Here is a 19935-nt window from a genome sequence, read left to right as displayed (position 1 = left end):
ATTATTCTTTTATTTATGTAATGGAGTACTCCTATAACATTTTTGTGCAATTGACTGAAATTTTCTTATGTGAGAAATCATCATCAATATAATAGTACTTGGTGTTTTTAGGAGAGAAATTCCATTTTTTATACCATTGGGTTCGAATGCATTTTGCTTAACCCTGTTGGGCATGCTAAGAATAGATAAACTCCAATTTATTGCCTTCGAATTTATTTCAATTTTTTTTCTTATTTCTTTTATGCATGCAAGTGAAGTTGCTGGTGGTTAAATGAAGTAGGATCTGATTTACACGTTTTTTACAATTGGGTAGTTTTTGCGGGCAAGGATCTCCTGTTGTGCACAGCAGGGGATCCAAACCCAGTTTTTCAAGTGAGAGATGAGAGGTAAAAGATAGATGTTTCGGGGTTGTGAATTTGTAAACTTAATTTTCCTCCACGTGGGTTACTCTGTTACTGAAAGTGAAATTTATAAAAATGACGAAGCAAAAGGTTTTGGCAATATGAAAGGTGAAATAACTACAGTACTATAACATTATCTTACATCGATATAAAAAAATAATGAAACTACTCCTTTTATCCATGAATAATAAGCTAACATGGATTTTAAAAAATGTAAAGGAAAATTAATAAAATATAAAGGAAAGTAAATGAAAAACAAAGTAGAAAGTATGTCTTATTTTAATATATTAGTTTTATACATAATAAAATATGAGTGAGATAAAGTAAGTAGAACGTGGATACCATTACGAAAAACAGTAAAAAAAACACAAATGATACATTTATTGGTGGATGAACGAAAGACTTATGGGTACTCCTACCAAGCGAGATTTTAACAATTGGGGGCCAAAACTTCAATTAGGGCTGTTGGAAAAAGATGGGTGGTGGGAGAAATCGAATTAAAGGATTAATGATGAAAACTACCGATATACACTAAAAAATAGAGATTTATATTCATATAATATTGCTCTATTATACAAGAAAATGTAAAGAGAAACTATAAGAAATATACTTACCAAATCAGAAAAGATAGCAGTAACAGATAATATTGCACTCAAGAATTTCTAAGCTAGTGTAAATGCCATCTGCGCCTCTGATTTCTTGTTATTCTAGACATGAATACACAATATAGTAATAAGCTTATCACTTGACTCTGTATGAACGTCGTTTTAACATTTTTTGTTAACATATTATTTGACGTAAGTAAAATCTAATGATCCAAATTTTAGTTTCTAGTTTGCACAAAAGATGTACAGAAGGTTGGAATTGATTACACCTATATATATAGAGAGACTATAGTGGAGTATTAAATTTTTATTAAAATAATAATAATAATAATAATAATAATAATAATAATAATAATAATAATAATAATAATAATAATAATAATAATAATAATAATGATGGATATAGAAATTGGATAATAACATTCGTGTAAACTAGACTTTCACCTTTTGTACCATCTTTCCTCTTTTTATCGTCTGAACGTTAGAATAAGATTTTTAAAAGAACGCATTATGAAATAGTTGTAACCCTAAAGAAAATGAACATTATCATTGACAGATGACATTTCTTCTTTTTCTTCACTTTGCCCTGAATATTGGTACTACTATTACCCCATTGGAGTGGGTGTATCTGGCAATGCAAGTGTATAGGCACTTAATAACCAACAGACCAAATAAGTATACACGAGTTCACATACATATGAAGCAGAGGAAGAATGTGTGAGAAGAGGAGGTGATTTATGCAGTTTGGTGCCACTCCTGAATGGCGTAATAAAGAGCATAGTTTGGAATTAGGTCGCAATTGTCAAGCATGAGATTTGTCATCGGTGAAGTCTTGTGGCCACTATTGAACCAACCTTGTATTGCTTCTGCTTCATACGTGTAGCCGTCTCCGGCTATATGCGGATCCGTCATAACATCCTGCGCCATCACCACTCTCAATCAGCTATACAAAAGCAACTAACAAGCATTTGGACAGAGTCACAGAAACCAAGATGTATTTGCAAGTATTACCTGGATAATGGGACACACAAAATGAGAAGGTATTTTGCGCTTACTCCCGGAATCCACAGATGATGAGGCGGAGCACAGCTCCCTCATCGGCTCAAGAATAGCCCAAACTTGCGACACAAGATCTGGCCTATCCATGCTATCGTTTTCACAGCATTTCAAAGCCAAATTAGCCAACTTCTTGGCTATCCCGAGTGGCCACTCCCCAGCTGACATGTCGAGTATGCTGTCTAATTTTCCTCTTTCGAGAGCACATTTCACATCCCTCAGTGCCCCTCTAGCCGCTCTTGCAGTTAATAGTCTTAAAAGTACCATCCCAAACGAAAACACATCAGATTCTGGGGTGAGCTCCCCAGTTTCAAGAGATTCGGGATCAATGTATTCTAGATCTTTTGGATCACTTGTGTACAAATTCAAACAATTCTCGTTCTGGGATACCAAATTTGAGATGCCAAACTCACTTATTTTGGTGACAAAATGTACATCAAGAAGAATATTTGAGGGTTTTAAGTTTCCATGTACATTACAGCTGCTGTTCGCATGCAAGAACATGAGGGCAGCACATGTTTCAATAGCAATCCTTATCCGAGTTTGCCATGGAAGAGAACAAGCTTTGGCAGGGTTGGAAAGGTAATCTTCAAGGCTGCCATTATCAATGTATTCATATATGAGTGATCTCGATTCTGGACAAGCGCCAAAAAGAGTAACGAGATTTGGATGCCTCACTCTCGACAGAATTTCCACCTGTGTTGACATAGAAGCCTTTTAAGATGATAATATCAGAATAGCTACAGCTAACTGTTTTTGAAACCAAACCTTGTTAAGCATACAATTTCATTTAGAGATGGATTACAATTTCAAACAATTTACAATCGCACATCATTGACATAATTGTAAATTTTGCAGCGATATTATGCTAATATGCAAATGTTAAGGTTTTGAAAATATTACCTCGATCTTGAACTCTGAATCACTCTGAGAACCTGAAGACGGTAACATCTTTATAGCTACCTTGTTATGGTTAAGTATTCCCTTGAAAACACTTCCATACCTTCCCTCTCCAACTTTTTGTGATGGTTTAAAATTTTCAGTAGCCTCAATGATATCCGAGAAACTGGTTCCAAAAAAATGTGCAGGCGATATTACTGAAGGATCCTCTGTCTGCAATGCCCTATATCTGTTAATTTTCCTTACAGAAGAATCGTACTCCATCTGCAATTCATCCCGTGTTCCCTTAAATGTTATTAAGAGATTCACAGCTTGAACAATCTTGTCTTCTAGCTCTCTCTCTGAACAGCGGGCTTCACTTAGTTGTCTTTCTAGTGCAGGCTTCTGGGCCTCAATCAGCTGAAGTTCTTTTAGAATTTCATCGTGCTGATTTTTCATTGTCTCAGTTTCTCGCCTTACTCTCAGCAATAGTTCCTCAATTTCTTTAGTTCTGTTAATCTCGTCCATCAAAAGATTTTCTGCTGCCTCAGCCTGAGTTGAGCATTATAACATAGTATATCACATGAAGGGCATATTTTTTTATTTATATGTTAGGAAATGAATGAAATGGATCCACCAACAAAAGTTGCAGGTAATTTTGAAAAAAGACTTTGTAAGGAAAAAATAAATTTTCTGAAACTCCACACTCCGGTAAATGTCATGTGGATGAAAATAAACTATTTTATGATCAACAGCAGGGAGCATGAAAGTCTAGTTCTTAAGTCTACGATTCTTTGTTGTAACTATATGATTCAGACTAAAATAAGTACTCCCTCCACCCGCCATTAAATGTCCCATTTTTCCTTTTTCGTTTGTCTGCCAATAAATGCCTCATTTCAGTTACTATTTTTGGTAAGTGGACCCTACATTGCACTAACTTATTCCACTCACATTTTATTATAAAACTATTATATAAAAATAAAACCCACATTCCATTAACTTTTTCTATCCACTTTTCTTTATAAAGTCAAACAATTTCTTAAAACCCGAGCCGATCAACTATGGGACATTTATTCATGGACGGAGGGAGCATTATTTTTCAGTGATAGTTTTCATTAATAAAAAATGGCATCATTCTAGATGACAAGATAGTTCGGAATTCACTCCCACTAAGAAAGAGTTGCAGATTCTCACTGAGTATAATGTCTCTAGTGTTTTACTTACTAATATTTTTCTACCCTTAGAGCTGTTGAAATTTTCTCACTGAGTTGAAGATCTGTGTCCGGTGGGATTTGAAATTTTGTCAAGGTGGAGATTTGTTGAAATTTTCCAATATTTCCAATCCCACATCGGTGGGCTATCAAATGTTTGGGGGTGTGATTGCCTATAAAAGGAGCTCACCCCCCCATTTTGTAATACATCCCAAATTTGTAATCTCTTCTCCGTCTATATATAAGCGGGCTCTGCAGAAGGTGCTCGGAGACGTATGCAATTTGGCCGAACTCCATTATCAAAGTTTCGGGTGTGTTCTTTCTTTATTATTTATTTTGTTCCGCATTTATTTCCGGCTTTATTTTCTGTTGGGATATTGTATTCAATATTATTTGCGGGTTTGGTAGTAGTGTTTTGTACGGTTCTTTTGGGTGTTTTTATATTGTGATAAATACACCGACTGATAAATTCTGTTAGGAATCTGGTATTTAAGAGGGACAGTGTCCTCGCCAGTCTTTCCAAAGAATTTATTTGGAGAAGTAATTTTATCGAGTAGACCCCATTGGGTTAACTCTGAAATTACTGAATCGGTTCATTTCACTATTTGAGAGAAAATTACCCGGTTTTCTCAACAAGTGGTATCAGAGCCAAGGTTCGTCCTTGGTTCTGTTTGTTTGTAATATTGAATACTTTATTTTGAGTCTGTAATGGCAGCTAATGATCAAGAAAACAAGGCTAGTCCTTCGTCATCGTGGTCGAGGTTTCCACTGTCAAATATGAAATTGACGGTGGAGATATTTGACGGTACTGGCCATTTTGGTATGTGGCAGGGGGAGGTTCTAGACTCTCTTTTCCAGCAGGGTCTTGACATTGCCATTGAAGAAAAGAAACCAGAAGATATAGATGATAAAGATTGGAGTACCATAAATCGGTTAGCTTGTGGAACAATTTGATCGTGTCTGTCCAGGGAGCAGAAGTATGCTGTCAAGAATGAGACTTCTGCACATAGATTGTGGAAGACACTGGAGGACAAATTTCTGAAGAAGAGTGGTCAGAATAAGCTCCTTATGAAGAAAAGGTTGTTCCGATTTGAATACCGATCAGGTACCACTATGAATGAACACATTACTTTGTTTAACCAATTAGTAGCAGACCTGCTAAATTTAGATGTGAAATTTGAGGATGAGGATCTGGCATTGATGTTGTTGTCGTCTCTACCTGATGAATTTGAACATCTGGAGACCACATTACTCCACGGTAAAGAGAATGTGTCTTTAGATACTGTATGTTCTGCTTTGTATAGTCATGAATTGTGAAAGGCAGATAAAATGAAAGACAAAGCAGTTACAGATGAAGCATTAGTGGCAAGAGGTCGTCAACAAGGCCGATCAAAGGAGAGAAGAGGAAGGTCCAAATCGAAAAGGCGAGTTGCCAAAGATGAGTGTGCTTTCTGTTATGAGAAAGGACATTGGAAGAAAGACTGCCCAAAGTTGAAGAAGAAAGAAAAGGCTTCGCAAGATGCAAATGTTGCTGAATGCAAAAATGATGCGGAGTCAGATTGTTCTTTGACGGTTTCACCTTCAACATCGCATCCAGACGAGTGGATATTGGATTCAGGTTGCACCTATCATATGTGTCCCATCAGGGAGTGGTTCTTTGATTTCGAAGAACTCAATGGCGGACTTGTTTACATGGGGAATGACAGTCCATGTAAGACAGCCGGGATAGGCTCAATCAAGCTACGGAATCAGGATGGATCCACTAGAATTTTGAAGGATGTGCGGTACGTGCCCCAGTTGAAGAAGAATCTCATCTCATTGGGTGCCTTAGAATCTAAAGGCCTAGTTGTGATGATGCGAGATGGAATTCTTAAAGCAACTTCAGGAGCATTGGTGATGCTGAAAGGTGTGAGGAAGAACAATTTGTATTACTACCAAGGTAGTACAGTTGTTGGGACAGTAGCAACTGCAACTTCGAGTAATAAGAAGGATGCAGAGGCAACGAAGCTTTGGCATTTGCGATTGGGACATGCTGGTGAGAGATCATTGCAAATTCTCGCCAAGCAAGGATTATTGAAAGGTACGAAGTCTTGCAAATTAGAGTTTTGCGAGCATTGTGTTCTGGGAAAACAACGAAGAGTGAAATTTGGCACTGCAATCCATAATACGAAGGGAATTCTGGATTACGTGCACTCAGATGTGTGGGGACCTGCCAAGACTCCGTCACTTGGAGGTAGACACTATTTTGTCACTTTTGTTGATGATTTTTCCAGGAGAGTTTGGGTGTACACTATGAAGAGCAAAAATGAAGTCCTTGGGATTTTTCTGAAATGGAAAGCTCAAGTTGAAAATCAGATGGGGAGGAATATCAAGGTTCTCCGATCTGACAATGGTGGAGAATACAAGAGTGATCCTTTCCAAGATGCATGCCAAGAGTGTGGCATAGTTCGGCACTTCACAATAAGAAATACACCACAGCAGAATGGAGTGTCAGAGCGTATGAATCGAACACTAGTGGAGAAAGTTCGTTGTATGCTGTCTAATGCTGGGCTAGACAGAAAATTTTGGGCTGAGGCCATCACATACGCTCAACACATTGTCAATCGTTTGCCATGTTCTGCCATTGATGGCAAGACTCCTTTAGAGGTATGGTCCGGTAAACCTGCAACTGATTATGATTATTTGCATATTTTTGGTTCTATTGCATATTATCATGTGACTGAATCAAAGTTGGATCCACGTGCAAAGAAGGCTTTGTTTATGGGTTTCAGTGCTGGTGTTAAAGGATATCGGTTATGGTGTTTGGAGTCTAAGAAGACGATTGTAAGTAGGGATGTTACCTTTGATGAATCTTCCATGTTGAATAAGGTAAATCCAAATAGTAGTGATACTTCGCAGCAGGTGGAGTATATACCGAAGCAGGTGGAGTTCGAAGAAACAGTTGTGATCCCAACTACGAACACCACAAATGACTCTTCTACGGAAGAAGAAGAGTCAGATGATGAAGAGGTTCCACCCCAAGAACCTTCGCAGCAATCAGAGCCAATTGCAGTAAGGCGAACGAGGCGGGAAAATAAGAAACCTGCTCGATTTGCGGATATGGTAGCATATGCGCTTCCAGTTATTGATGATGTTCCATGTATCTTTTCGAAAGCTATTGAAAGTTCAGAAAGCGATGGTTGGAAAGGTGCTTTGGAAGAAGAGATGCAATCTCTTCATAAGAACAAGACGTGGAAGCTGATGCCATTGCCGAAAGGCAAGAAGGCAATTGGATGTAAATGGGTTTTTGCAAAGAAAGAGGGATTTCCTGACAAAGATGATGTTCGCTACAAAGCAAGATTGGTAGCTAAAGGCTACGCCCAGAAGGAGGGAATTGATTACAATGAGGTATTTTCTCCTGTTGTTAAACATTCCTCCATTAGAATTTTATTGGCTTTGGTAGCGCAGTTGAATTTGGAGCTAGCTCAACTTGATGTGAAGACTGCGTTTTTACACGGTGATCTGAAGGAGGAAATCTATATGACCCAACCGGAGGGATTCAAGGTTGCTGGTAAAGAAAATTGGGTTTGCAAGTTGAACAAATCGTTGTACGGATTGAAGCAGTCTTCAAGACAGTGGTACAAACGGTTTGACAAGTTTATGAAGGATCAGATGTACACAAGAAGCAAATACGACCACTGTGTGTATTTGCGCAGACTTCAAGATGGTTCCTACATCTACCTACTCTTATACGTTGATGATATGCTGATAGCATCAAAGAGCCAAGTTGAAATTGACAGATTGAAGGCTCAGTTGAGTAAAGAGTTCGAGATGAAGGATTTGGGGGAAGCCAAGAAGATTCTCGGTATGGAGATTACAAGGGATAGAGAGGGAGGCAAGCTTTGGCTGACACAGAAGCAGTATTTGACCAAAGTACTACAACGTTTTGGTGTGAATGATGATTCCAAATCTGTAAGTACCCCACTTGCTCCCCATTTGAAACTTAGTTCTCAGTTATCTCCAAAAACGGAAGACGAGCGAGAATATATGGCGAAAGTTCCCTATGCTAACGCAGTTGGAAGCTTGATGTATGCAATGGTGTGTACAAGACCAGACATTTCACAGGCCGTTGGTACTGTGAGCAGATACATGCATGATCCAGGAAAGGGTCATTGGCAAGCTGTGAAATGGATTCCGCGGTATATCAAAGATACTGTAGACATTGGTTTGTTGTTTGAGCATGATAAATCACTTGGTCATTTTGCAGTTGGATATTGTGATTCTGACTATGCTGGTGATTTGGATAAGCGAAGATCTACTACGGGCTATTTGTTCACTTTAGCGAGTGCGCCAATTAGTTGGAAGTCTACCTTGCAGTCAACGGTAGCTTTGTCTACGACAGAGGCAGAGTACATGGCCATTACTGAAGCTGTGAAGGAGGCGATTTGGCTTCATAGGTTGCTGAAAGAATTGGGTGTTGGTCAGAAACAACTTGAAGTATATTCTGACAGCTAGAGTGCTATTCATTTAGCAAAGAATCAGGTCTTTCATGCAAGGACGAAGCACATTGATGTTCGCTATCATTTTGTGCGGGAAATTCTCGAAGAAGAGGAAATTGTCATCAGAAAGGTTCCGACTTTGGAGAATCCTGCAGATATGTTGACCAAGGTGGTAACGAGAGCCAAGTTTGAACATTGTTTGGACTTGGTTAATATTCTGCGATTTGGAGCTGGCGCTTGACTGCGCAAATATGAAAGCACCGCGAGTCGTTTGTTTGGATGGAGAAGATCTGTGTCCGGTGGGATTTGAAATTTTGTCAAGGTGGAGATTTGTTGAAATTTTCCAATATTTCCAATCCCACATCGGTGGGCTATCAAATGTTTGGGGGTGTGACTGCCTATAAAAGGAGCTCACCCCCCCATTTTGTAATACATCCCAAATTTGTAATCTCTTCTCCGTCTATATATAAGCGGGCTCTGCAGAGGGTGCTCGGAGACGTAGGCAATTTGGCCGAACTCCGTTATCAAAGTTTCGGGTGTGTTCTTTCTTTATTATTTATTTTGTTCCGCATTTATTTCTGGCTTTATTTTCTGTTGGGATATTGTATTCAATATTATTTGCGGGTTTGGTAGTAGTGTTTTGTACGGTTCTTTTGGGTGTTTTTATATTGTGATAAATACACCGACTGATAAATTCTGTTAGGAATCTGGTATTTAAGAGGGACAGTGTCCTCGCCAGTCTTTCCAAAGAATTTATTTGGAGAAGTAATTTTATCGAGTAGACCCCATTGGGTTAACTCTGAAATTACTGAATCGGTTCATTTCACTATTTGAGAGAAAATTACCCGGTTTTCTCAACAAGAGCAACATATAATCACATAAAAAGTAGTTCAAAATGCAACAGCAAGCAGCATTAAGCATAAGGTTGAATGAAAAGAAAAGAAAAGACAGCCCAACATTCTCTACTTACCTTACTCAGAGCCTCCAAGATATCTTCTCCAGCTTTCTGTTGCAACGGCTCCTTAATTTCTGTCTGTTTCGACTTCTCAGCATCTATCATAGTATGCTTTAGTTTATTTTGTAAATCACACATTTCTTGTTCTTGAAATTCAGAGTCCTGGAATATTTGATCATCAAAATCAAAATTTATAAATTTTATAACATCTGCAACCACATTCATGTTATGTTCAAGGACCCTATAATCATATATTCATATGCATCATGAATGAATGAGAACTAATCCCTTCAGGTGCATAAAACTGAAAAATTAACTGTCTATTTTTGGAGCCATAGCAACATACATGGTCTAGGAATGTTACAAATACATTTCATTCATCCAGATGGTCCAGAATCCTCCTAAGATATTATCTTTTGCAAGTCATACCAGGCCATAACAAAAGATATATCCAATTAATTAAATCTCTAGCATACCAGCGAAGTGCTAGAAGAATGACTTGGTAGATGATCTGGAAAGTCCACTTTCAGAAATAAAGTCGTTTGGCGTTGCTGAGCTTCCGTTTCAATTCAAATTATCACATGATATTAATCATTTTTATGAAAAAAGGAATAAAATACAAGTTTAAAGCACAACAGCATAACTTTCAAACCATTGGTTTTACTTATAACATTCACAATTGTCTCGTAGTACTACAATTTATTTTGAGACCATCTGTTGGGACAATTGTGGATTCTGAAACACCATTTTTTTCATATTTAAGCGGAGAGGGACACTGCAAATCTGCAATGACCAATGCAAATCTTTAGGCTGACAATTATAAAATTTAAGATTTAATTCATCATATTTGAAATTTATGGAACTAAGCAAAAGTCAATGAAAATTATACTACTTAATCAATTTTATAGAATAATTATAGTATGTGACGTGGAATAAACCATGCACCTCTATTATTGGGCCTAAGCCCAACATTATAAATAGCCATGGCCCAATCGGGCGATCTAAAGAAGATTGAGCCCAAATTCAACGTATCGCCGAATAATCCGAAACAATCCAACTTAGTTATCTTTTCACAAAGTTTCTGAAAAATAATTGATGAACTGAAATGATTACTCACTTAATTTGGTTATATACATTTATGAATTTTAAATAATACTAATAAATTGTAAAATACCTGTTAATTAGTCGCCTTCTTTTTAAAACTATATTCTAAAAATAAATTTACAAACTAAAAATAAATATGCAAACTATATAATTCTATTTATATTTTAAACTGATGAAATCACGTGGAATATTATCACCCAACCCCATATAAATAGTTATAAATTGAATACCAGTGTCAATAAATTTAGTAAGCATAAGTTATAAGTTACTACAGTATATAAGTAGCCGCTTTGTTTCTATTCTTAATGTGATAAAATAAGCTTTGCTGCCGAAACTATTTATTTATTAAAAATTAAATAAGTAGTTAATCTCTAGTACAATTACATTCAACTAATGTTAATCTCAAGCACGCCATTGAACAAATGAGGACTTTTGTCCGATACTTGAAAACGTAAATATTTTTTATAAAGGTTTACGTCAGTTGATGACGACCGGCCGCCAGTAGAAATTCGATGTTGGATTCAAGGTATTTAAAATATAGTGGAGTATGAACTAACATATTTTTATGTTGTTTGGCGTTTTTGAGACACATTTTGAGTGGGGTGTCTTGTTTGTTGTAGGCTATCCACCCTGGTTATGGTTTCTTATCAGAAAGCTCTGAGTTTGCTCGACTTGTTCAAGACGAGGAATTACATTTGTTGGACCTCCGGCATCTGCAATTCGTGACATTGGTGATAAAAGAGCCATTTAGTTACAATATGTGAGCAATCTTTGCCAATCCATTTCATTGTGTGGTTATACACGTTGTATTCCCCTATCTAAAATAAAATGTGTGTTTTAAGAAATGTGAGAAATGTAATGGTTACTTTATTCTCATATCAGATCAACATATATCTCCCTAAACTTTAAAACTAAATGCCTTGTATTTATTTATATACCTAAAAGGTCTCTAATTTGGGCATCGCAAGCAACATAGTAATAAATAAAAAAACACAGTAGAATAAATAAGGAGGATTGTCCATAAATATAAAAACATACTAGTAGCCAAACTGCATCCGAACCTAAGACTTGTTCTAATAACAATTCGACAACATCTCTAATATTAGTGGTTAACAAAATATATAGTAGCAAAGATATAGGTATTATGCGTCGGTCGGGTCTGGTTTGACAACCCACCACTGTTCAAGTTGCCAAGGTTTACATATGGGGTGATGGACAACTGCTCGGATAGTAGCAGCTTCTGCTTGTGCTTGTGCTTGTGCTTCTTCTTCAACCTTTTCCACAGCAAGAGTCAAAAATAGCAAAAAGAATGGGGCCCAAGTGACGACAACATTGGTAACTTCCACAAGCTTGAAACTAGTTTTGTTTTTCTGCAAAAACATCTTGTTTCAATCATACATAAACTACTACTATAACAGTCAAATTTGATCATCAACAAACAGTCATATACATACCATGTCAAGATTGATTTCATGAATGGCAATTTTTGCTGCTTTATTGACATATTTAAGATCACTGCGGGTGGCATGAGAGAGCCACATTGGGGTGAAATATAAGGCGGCCTCGTGCTTCAGCCATGAAGGAAGAATCGTATCCACATCAAAACCCTACATCATAACATGTCATTATCCATCAATCAATCAATATTACTCAAAACATGAACCTATTATCATATCGCTATCAATCAAAATCAATTTTACTCAAAACTCCAATCAAACTTGAATCAATTACTCAAAACTCCAATTAAACCATCATAACCCCAGGAAATTCTCAACAGTCAATCAATCCTCTCCAAGATCAAATTTTTATTCCTTTTTGATCAATTATCAAACTATCATTATCAATCAATAAGTCAAAACTGCAATTGAACTTGGAATCAGTTATCATATCAATCAATTACTCAAAACACGAATCAATTATTATATCATTATCAATCAATTATCATACTAATACCACCAGAAAATCTCAACAATCAATCCTCTCCAAGATCAAAGCTTTATTCCTTTATTTCGACCAATCAAATAGTGGGGAAGACATGGCAGTGAGTCAAAACATGAATCAATTAAACTTGAATCAGTTATCATATCAATCAATTACTCAAAAGATGAATCAATTTGGCTTGGAATGAATTCAAATTAGGTTTACTTACAGAGCTAAGGCGGACTTGGGAGATGTATTTGATAACAGCCTCGTGGTCGTAAGGAGTAATTTTGATGTCCTCGAGCAGACGCTCATCATACCATGGCTGATCATGACCTGGGATATAATCATCCAATTTGAAACCTTCCTTTTCAAATACCATCTCTTTGTCGTAGGGACCAAGTATTCCATATCTATCTTCAAATTTCTCTACTTTCCGCGTTTTCTTTTCCTTTTCCTTTTCCTCGGACTGATCGATTTCCTCATACTCATACTCAGACTCAGACTCATATTCAGAAGACTCAGAATCAAACTCATCTTGTTCCGATATATACTTAACCCCTCCTATTTCTAGTTTACCACTCGCATCCTCATACTCATACTCAGACTCAGACTCATATTCAGCAGACTCATTCCCTCCTATTTCTAGTTTACCACTCGCATCAGAATCTATTTCCGCAATCTCACAGCCACCGGAATCGATTTCAGGAATATCCTCAGTCTCTCCTCTTTTTCGTTTACCAATCGCACCAGAATCGATTCCCGAAATCTCACGGCCAGCAGAATCGATTCCCACAACCTCGCCGCTGGGAAGGATTAAATTAATATCGCTGAGTCCCGCAATGTTCGATTCCGATTCCAACATAAACATTGTTGACCTGGAAGCCATGGAGGAATCACCACCGGAATCGATTTTCGCAATCTCGCCGCCACCAGAATCGATTTCCGGTGTATCTTCAATCTTTCCTCTTTTCCCTTTACCACAGACACCGGAATCGGGGTCGGATTCAGGAGCTGTTCCTCCGATTGGGGAATTAGGGTTTTCCATGTTTTGGGAATTTCTCGTATTTTGGTTTTGTGTTTGTGTGTGTACTCTTTTTTTCTCTCCTTTTATTCTCTTTTAAATTAATGGATTGGGCCGATAGCATGTGGATTTAACATGGGCCTTAGGGCTATTGATTTCATAAAACAATATTCACTCATTTCAATTAGGGCTGACAATTTTTTGCACGACACGATAACAGGACACGAACCGGCACGAAATTGATAGGTATGGTTCAAAGCTTATCGGGATCGTGTCATTATCGTGTCGACATGTTAAGAACACGAAAATTTCGTGTCGTGTTCGTGTTACACATTAAGAAATAATACTACTATAATATTATTAATTTTTATTATGAGCAGTGTCATGTTTGTGTCATGTTTCGTGTTGTATCAGAATCAAGATTTTGTAATTTTTGTTAATCATGAGCAATTGTTATCATGTTCTTATGTGTTGCTATCGTGTCGTGTTGACCCAAAGTGGTTCGTGTGTTATTGGGTTCGTGTCGGTGGCTACTTGCCGAAGACCATTTGCAACCACCATCTGGAGCTCAACAGCTGGAGAGTCCCCATGTTTCTTATGTTCACTTCTAGCATCAAACTGTGCTCCTATATCTTCAACTGACTCTTTGTTTTGGGGTTGAACAGAGTCTGAGGTTGTAGGAACCTCTTTTGAGTTTGAGTTTGGGTCCGATGGGGATGACAGATCAGATGCTTCGGCTGAAGTAGGCCTATCTATAGCATCAACATAGACATTCAAATCTCTGCTGCACCCATAGTATTGTTCCCTGACCTTCTGTTGCTTTTGACGAAGCTTTTTCTGTTTCTTCCTCTCCAGAATCACTACTTGCCTAATAACATTTCAAATCAAAGTAAATAGTGTTAGAAGAATTTTGTTCTAGTACCTGCAACCCAATCCACTAATAGTTGCCCAATTCCTTAACCCAAATTCTGCATGAATTTCTGATCAGTGTTATGCATCTCTCAACTCTAAATACTTCAGGAATAGTTTCACACAAATACAGTAACCATACATCTCACTAAAGCTGTGTGACACTGACAATTCATAATATAAGCAAGCATTCACAGTACTGCCCTCTTTTGGCAAATCAACCATGCAATACTAAATTACACCTACACATAAATATTGTGTATGAATCAAGAAATGGAGTCTACCTTTTCTGTTCAGCTTCCTCCTCCTCCACAAGGAATTATGACTCAACCTGTAGTATACTGAATAGTCCAGTTACCTTGACGCCATGACAACTAAGGCAAAGATAAGGGCGGAGGATATATAACAGAGATCCAATCTCTTTCTTACTTTACCAATTGTGCATTAATTCATGTGCCATACCAAATGTCCATATTTTTATGGGACGGAGGGAGTAACTAAATAGTGCTGACAGCAGACATGGGCATAGTAGTACTTTTTTATGTAGGAATGGTAAAAGAATTCAGAATTCTTTTACAGGACTAAATAATTTGAAACACGCAGTTCGGACTTTTGAAGCTTCCCACAAACAAACAGAGTTTTTTCCACACACATTTTCCCTAATATACAGTTCATTTATTTCTTTCTGGCATGCCACAAATACAAGTTTACCATAAATTGTTTTTTTACCGGAAAAGAACATTGCATAAAATCCCTTACCGAAAAAGAAATATTTCACTTTGAATGGGACGGAGGGAGTATATCCTAACAAACAAATTATATAGAGATATAAAGGGAGAGCATGACTACCTTAAGAATTATGTCATTAAATGACACTAATTCCTTAGCCCGCTCCAATGACAACTGTACACAGCAAGAGTGAAATTTTCATTTTAGAAGGATAAGCAATAAAGGAATGCAAACAAGAAAGTAATTACCTTATCCCAAAATACAGCTAATAAATCCCTATTTTTGTGCCATTCCTACACAATATTAAGACATGCATTAGAAATATTATAAAATGTGACTCAACAAAACGTTGGTGATATTCTTGGAAATACAAGCAACAAACAGATAATGTATCATATGCATTGAATTTAATGCTTCATAATAAAAGAAGGCCATCAATTTGTGTGTGCTTCTTAAGGTGCTCAGGAAAAGTTTGACAATCTTGTTGATATTTAAGGAGCGGCGGTGCACCCGAATATGTCTTCTGTAGTTTATTGGAGAACAGAACTCCCGGGAACACTTCTAGCACCTTTGCATCTGAACTTTCACAGGGGTCAGCAATGGCCAGCCAGGGAGATCTATAAGTAAAAGAAGAAACAAACATAAAAGCCAAATTAGAGTTCATATCTAGAACCTACCAAACATGATCTTTCGTAAAAACTCCAATATCTAGTACAAATCAGGCATCTAACAAGGTAACCGCTGCACCTGAATGAGTGATAATCATCAAGGAAAACCTTTCTAAATGAACACCTACAGATAGTGCTTGTGGTGTTTGACATGTGCCAAAAACCAGCAGCCACTGGGTGAGTATATGTCAAATCTTGGAGAACTGGGTGAGTATATGTTAATCTGGAAGATTATACCTGGGCCCTAGCATTGTGAAACCAATGAAGCAACAACCAAATGCAAAGAAATAAACAAAAAACTACACAAGAAAGGCACCCAAGTAGAATAGAAGGCAATATACTACTACTCTACTTGCAAATAAGGTCTTCTAGAGAAAATGTTGCGGCTTCTGCAAATCTGATTTAGCTTTTGCCAATGAATTGTAGGTAACTGATCAGGTGCAGAGGACAATTACTAGATTGTAAGAGTAGAGGTGAAGCCTTAATTCTTGAGGAAAGATATAAGGTGCCATCAGTTAGGTGGATAACCCTAATTTGCTATTTATATGGGCCATAGAGTACAGGGCATTCGGAAAACAGTCCGATTATGCAGTACAGTACAGGATCGATGAAGAACTAGAACTGATTGCAAATGTGGTTTGTACATTTATTTCTCTCAGTCTATATAAACACACCGTAAATGTTAAAAAAGAAAATTATAATGTTCCATACAGTTGCAGACAATTGTATCACATCTGTATGTGTTAAGTTTTTATGCCTTAAATCATGGATATAGAATCACATACCCCAATCGATAACTTCACCATATAGGTATTTTTCTTCGTGGATGGACAACCAAATTCAACAACGTTAAACTTTATTTATACCTGGTTGATCTAAGGCCTGAAACAATTGAATCCAAGGAACTGAACTATCCACAGTCCTTGGGAAAGGGAGAAGAGGCTCCTTTCCTACGGCTTGTCTGATGAAGGTATCTAGGGAATCATTCCCTACTTCTGATTTCATTGCATTGAGAGTTCTTGAGCAGAGCTTTGTAGCAGGCATCTAGGTTTCAATTACAATTATCTCAATCAGAACTGCACAATTTAATGATATATAAGTGACCATATATTGATTGAAAATGCCAAATAACTATAAAACTCAGTCAGACAATAAAGGAGATAAATCTCATTCAAAAAGGCACAAGATTCATTAAATAAATAGGCAGAAGCAGTATATATCAAGAAGGTCCTATAGCATTAAGCATTTATTATAAAGGTAAGAATGATTTGGGTATGATTCTTTTCTCATTAATGGATGAACAAACTTGATTAAACCACGTGCTGAAGACGAATATAAGGACATAAGTAAAAGCTACTTTAAATGTGTAGTGATCTTACACAAAAAAAAAAAGCTACACCCAACGTTTAATTGTATTTAACATGGTAACACACAATTGTATCCACCTATTAAATTCATTTCAAATTTTAAGAATGAGAACCACCGAGAATCACATCTAGTTATCCTTAAGAACTAATCTATACATTTTACAGAATAATTGTGACTTACAGAAATTGTTAATGAATACTTACGTCTGTAAAGCAACTGAATAAGTTAATAAAATCGCATGTTAAAATGAAAAAAAAAAAACTCATGCAAATCAGATCAAGCCGCCCTTAACCGTTGTTACCAGCTCTATCCACAAAACTAATCTGTGAGCAAAAATCTCCAATTGCTTCCTCAGCGAGCAGCATATTGCCTACTACTTATGTAGCTAACAGTCACACACATAAGCATTTGATCATCGGCAGAATAACACTGTCTATACACAATGAACTTAGCAGCACTAAACAAGAAGATGCTCATAGTGTAGATAAATCCTGGAAATATGAATTAGTGAAAAAACTCATTCTCACTACAAAGGATCCAGAACAATCTGAAGAAACTCATACTTGAGTTAAAACTGATTCGCAAGCAAAATTTTCTAACCATAAATTGAGATTCAAACATTATGATCGAAAATCAAGATAATATAATGAGCCAGGAAAAGCGGCATTAAATTCGCCACCACGCAATTGTTGAGACGGAAAAAGGAAAACAGAAAATGAATACACAAAAATGAGTTTATAGGGTTAGCGTGCTGATGATCTTGAGAGGAGATAGGCAGCACTTACCACTGAACGGAGAGATCTGAGGCGAGTGACTGCCGAATAAACGACGTCGCAAGAACAGGAAATGGAACAAATTACGCCTTTTTATGTATGACAGAGTGTGCGTTTATAAAGAAAAATAAAATGTTTAAAGATACAGAGGAGGAGGAATAAGCGACACCTTTTTGAGAGAGAAAGCGGATGCAAGAGTATCCACAATGGGCGAGCGGACCGGCTAATCGATCTCCGGCGCTTGCCGGTTCGCTCGCCGAACTATTGTAACCAGCGAGCGCCATTTCAGCGAAAAAATCGGCGAGCGCATGCCGATCCGCTCGCCGCCATTGCAGACTCCGGACCGGCGAGCGATCGGCCACCGAAATTTTTTTTTCTTTTTCGAAACACTATATATACGCGTAGACATGCCCACGGTTCACGAACCGGCGGTTCCGGTTCCGGTTTGGCGGTTGGCGGAACTGGAACCGAACCGTGAGGCTATTTCACGGTTCCGGTTCCGGTTCGAAAACCGGCGGTTCCGGTTCCGGTTCGGAACCGCCGGTTTTTCCGGCGGTTTTTGGCGGTTTCGGTTTTCGAACCGGCGGTTTCGCCGGTTCAATTATTATTTTTATTTTTTTTTTAATTTGAAATTTGGCTTTATACAATAAATCGGAACAGGACAATGCATAATTCAAGCACAAATAAGACGAATATGGAGAAAATGAAATAAATTTTATTGATTTTGAGTTGTAACGGACAACGAGTCAACGATACATTACAATTTACAATACATAAGTATACAATACAACAACATACAACAATATAATATAATTTACAAGTGTCGTCGCCTCATGGGACTCGGAAGGTAAATAAAAAAACATGAAATGGAGGGGAAAAGGAAAAATTGAAAAGGGCTTGGGATCAACTTAAACTTTCAAAGTTAAACTTTTCAAATTTAAGTTGAGTTGCCTACGTATCCACAATTTTATTGAGGAATCAAAGCCCACGTAGTTCTCTTACCTTATGATCAACCATTTTTTCTTGCAAAATGTTGCCCATTTTCTAAGCAAACACATATCAGCACGCCATATACACATTGCTGCATTTCTAATAGGGGTAATTTGATCTTCCAATGCAGCAATGTGTATATGGCGTGCTGATACGTGTTTGCTTAGAAAATGGGCAACATTTTGCAAGAAAAAATGGTTGATTCCGAGAAGAATTGTACTTGAAGATCATTAAAATATATTCCCCATTTGATAAATATCTTATTGGTGAAAAAGTGGGTATCTTTGAGGCAGATGGTACTGGAACACAAATTTATAGATGGAATCTGGATGATACTTCAAGATCATATATAAATTTGTGTTCCAGTACCATTTGCCCCAAAGATATCCACATTTTCACCAATAAGATACTTATCAAATGGGGAATATATTTTAATGATCTTCAAGTACAACTTAGCCGCAACAACGATACATTATAATTACAGATAAAAAAACATGAAATGGGGGGGAAAAAATAATTGAAAAGGGCTTGAGCTCAACTTAAACTTTCGAAGTTAAACTTTTCAAATTTAAGTTGAGGTGCCTACGTATCCACAATTTTATTGAGGAATCAAAGCCCACGTAGTTCTCTTACCTTGCTTACCTTTTTGGTCGGTTGTGCTCGCCGTTCACCGCCCCCCGTCGACTCATTGCTAATGTTGAGTGCTCTCGCTGCTGACCTCGTCATCGCCATCGGAAGAAAATTCTTCACCATCACTCTCTACACGGAAGTCGAAATCCGGCTCTTGTGCTCTCATGTCCGCCTTTGCTCAATCGTCAAGTAACATAGTGGTTCCATGTTCTTGGCGGAGAGATTGCTCCTTTTG

The 19935-nt window shown here is 37.4% G+C and overlaps 2 protein-coding genes across 5 annotated transcripts; both read right to left on the bottom strand.

Moving 5' to 3' along the window:
- Window positions 1–1739: 1739 nt before the first annotated feature.
- Window positions 1740–9825, bottom strand: LOC121748573 (U-box domain-containing protein 32-like). The gene is made up of 4 exons (XM_042143019.1): window positions 9601–9825; window positions 2966–3493; window positions 2018–2758; window positions 1740–1924 (listed from the first exon to the last, which is right to left on the bottom strand). Exons 1-4 carry the CDS (start codon window positions 9808–9810, stop codon window positions 1742–1744), a joined length of 1662 nt encoding a protein of 553 aa, XP_041998953.1. The 5' UTR covers window positions 9811–9825; the 3' UTR covers window positions 1740–1741.
- A 1865-nt stretch (window positions 9826–11690) lies between these two features.
- LOC121748574 lies at window positions 11691–18232 on the bottom strand. Of its 4 annotated transcripts, XM_042143023.1 has the most exons (10): window positions 18093–18232; window positions 16806–17015; window positions 15782–15888; window positions 15520–15564; window positions 15392–15445; window positions 14827–14873; window positions 13214–14501; window positions 12839–13147; window positions 12144–12296; window positions 11691–12059 (listed from the first exon to the last, which is right to left on the bottom strand). In XM_042143023.1, the coding sequence occupies exons 7-10, from the start codon at window positions 13655–13657 to the stop codon at window positions 11832–11834; spliced, it is 1134 nt and encodes a 377-aa protein (XP_041998957.1). In that variant the 5' UTR covers window positions 13658–14501; window positions 14827–14873; window positions 15392–15445; window positions 15520–15564; window positions 15782–15888; window positions 16806–17015; window positions 18093–18232; the 3' UTR covers window positions 11691–11831. The 4 variants fall into 4 exon arrangements, with proteins under 4 accessions (XP_041998957.1, XP_041998955.1, XP_041998954.1 ...); XM_042143021.1 differs by having other exon boundaries at window positions 12839–14501; window positions 14827–14883; XM_042143020.1 differs by having other exon boundaries at window positions 12839–14501.
- Between the last annotated feature and the right edge of the window lie 1703 nt (window positions 18233–19935).

The sequence above is a fragment of the Salvia splendens genome, chromosome 9, assembly GCF_004379255.2.
Source record: "Salvia splendens isolate huo1 chromosome 9, SspV2, whole genome shotgun sequence".
NCBI classification, from domain to species: Eukaryota; Viridiplantae; Streptophyta; class Magnoliopsida; order Lamiales; family Lamiaceae; genus Salvia; species Salvia splendens.
The sequence above is the reverse complement of the archived record's forward strand: the minus strand, read 5'-3'. Positions and strand labels throughout refer to the sequence as shown.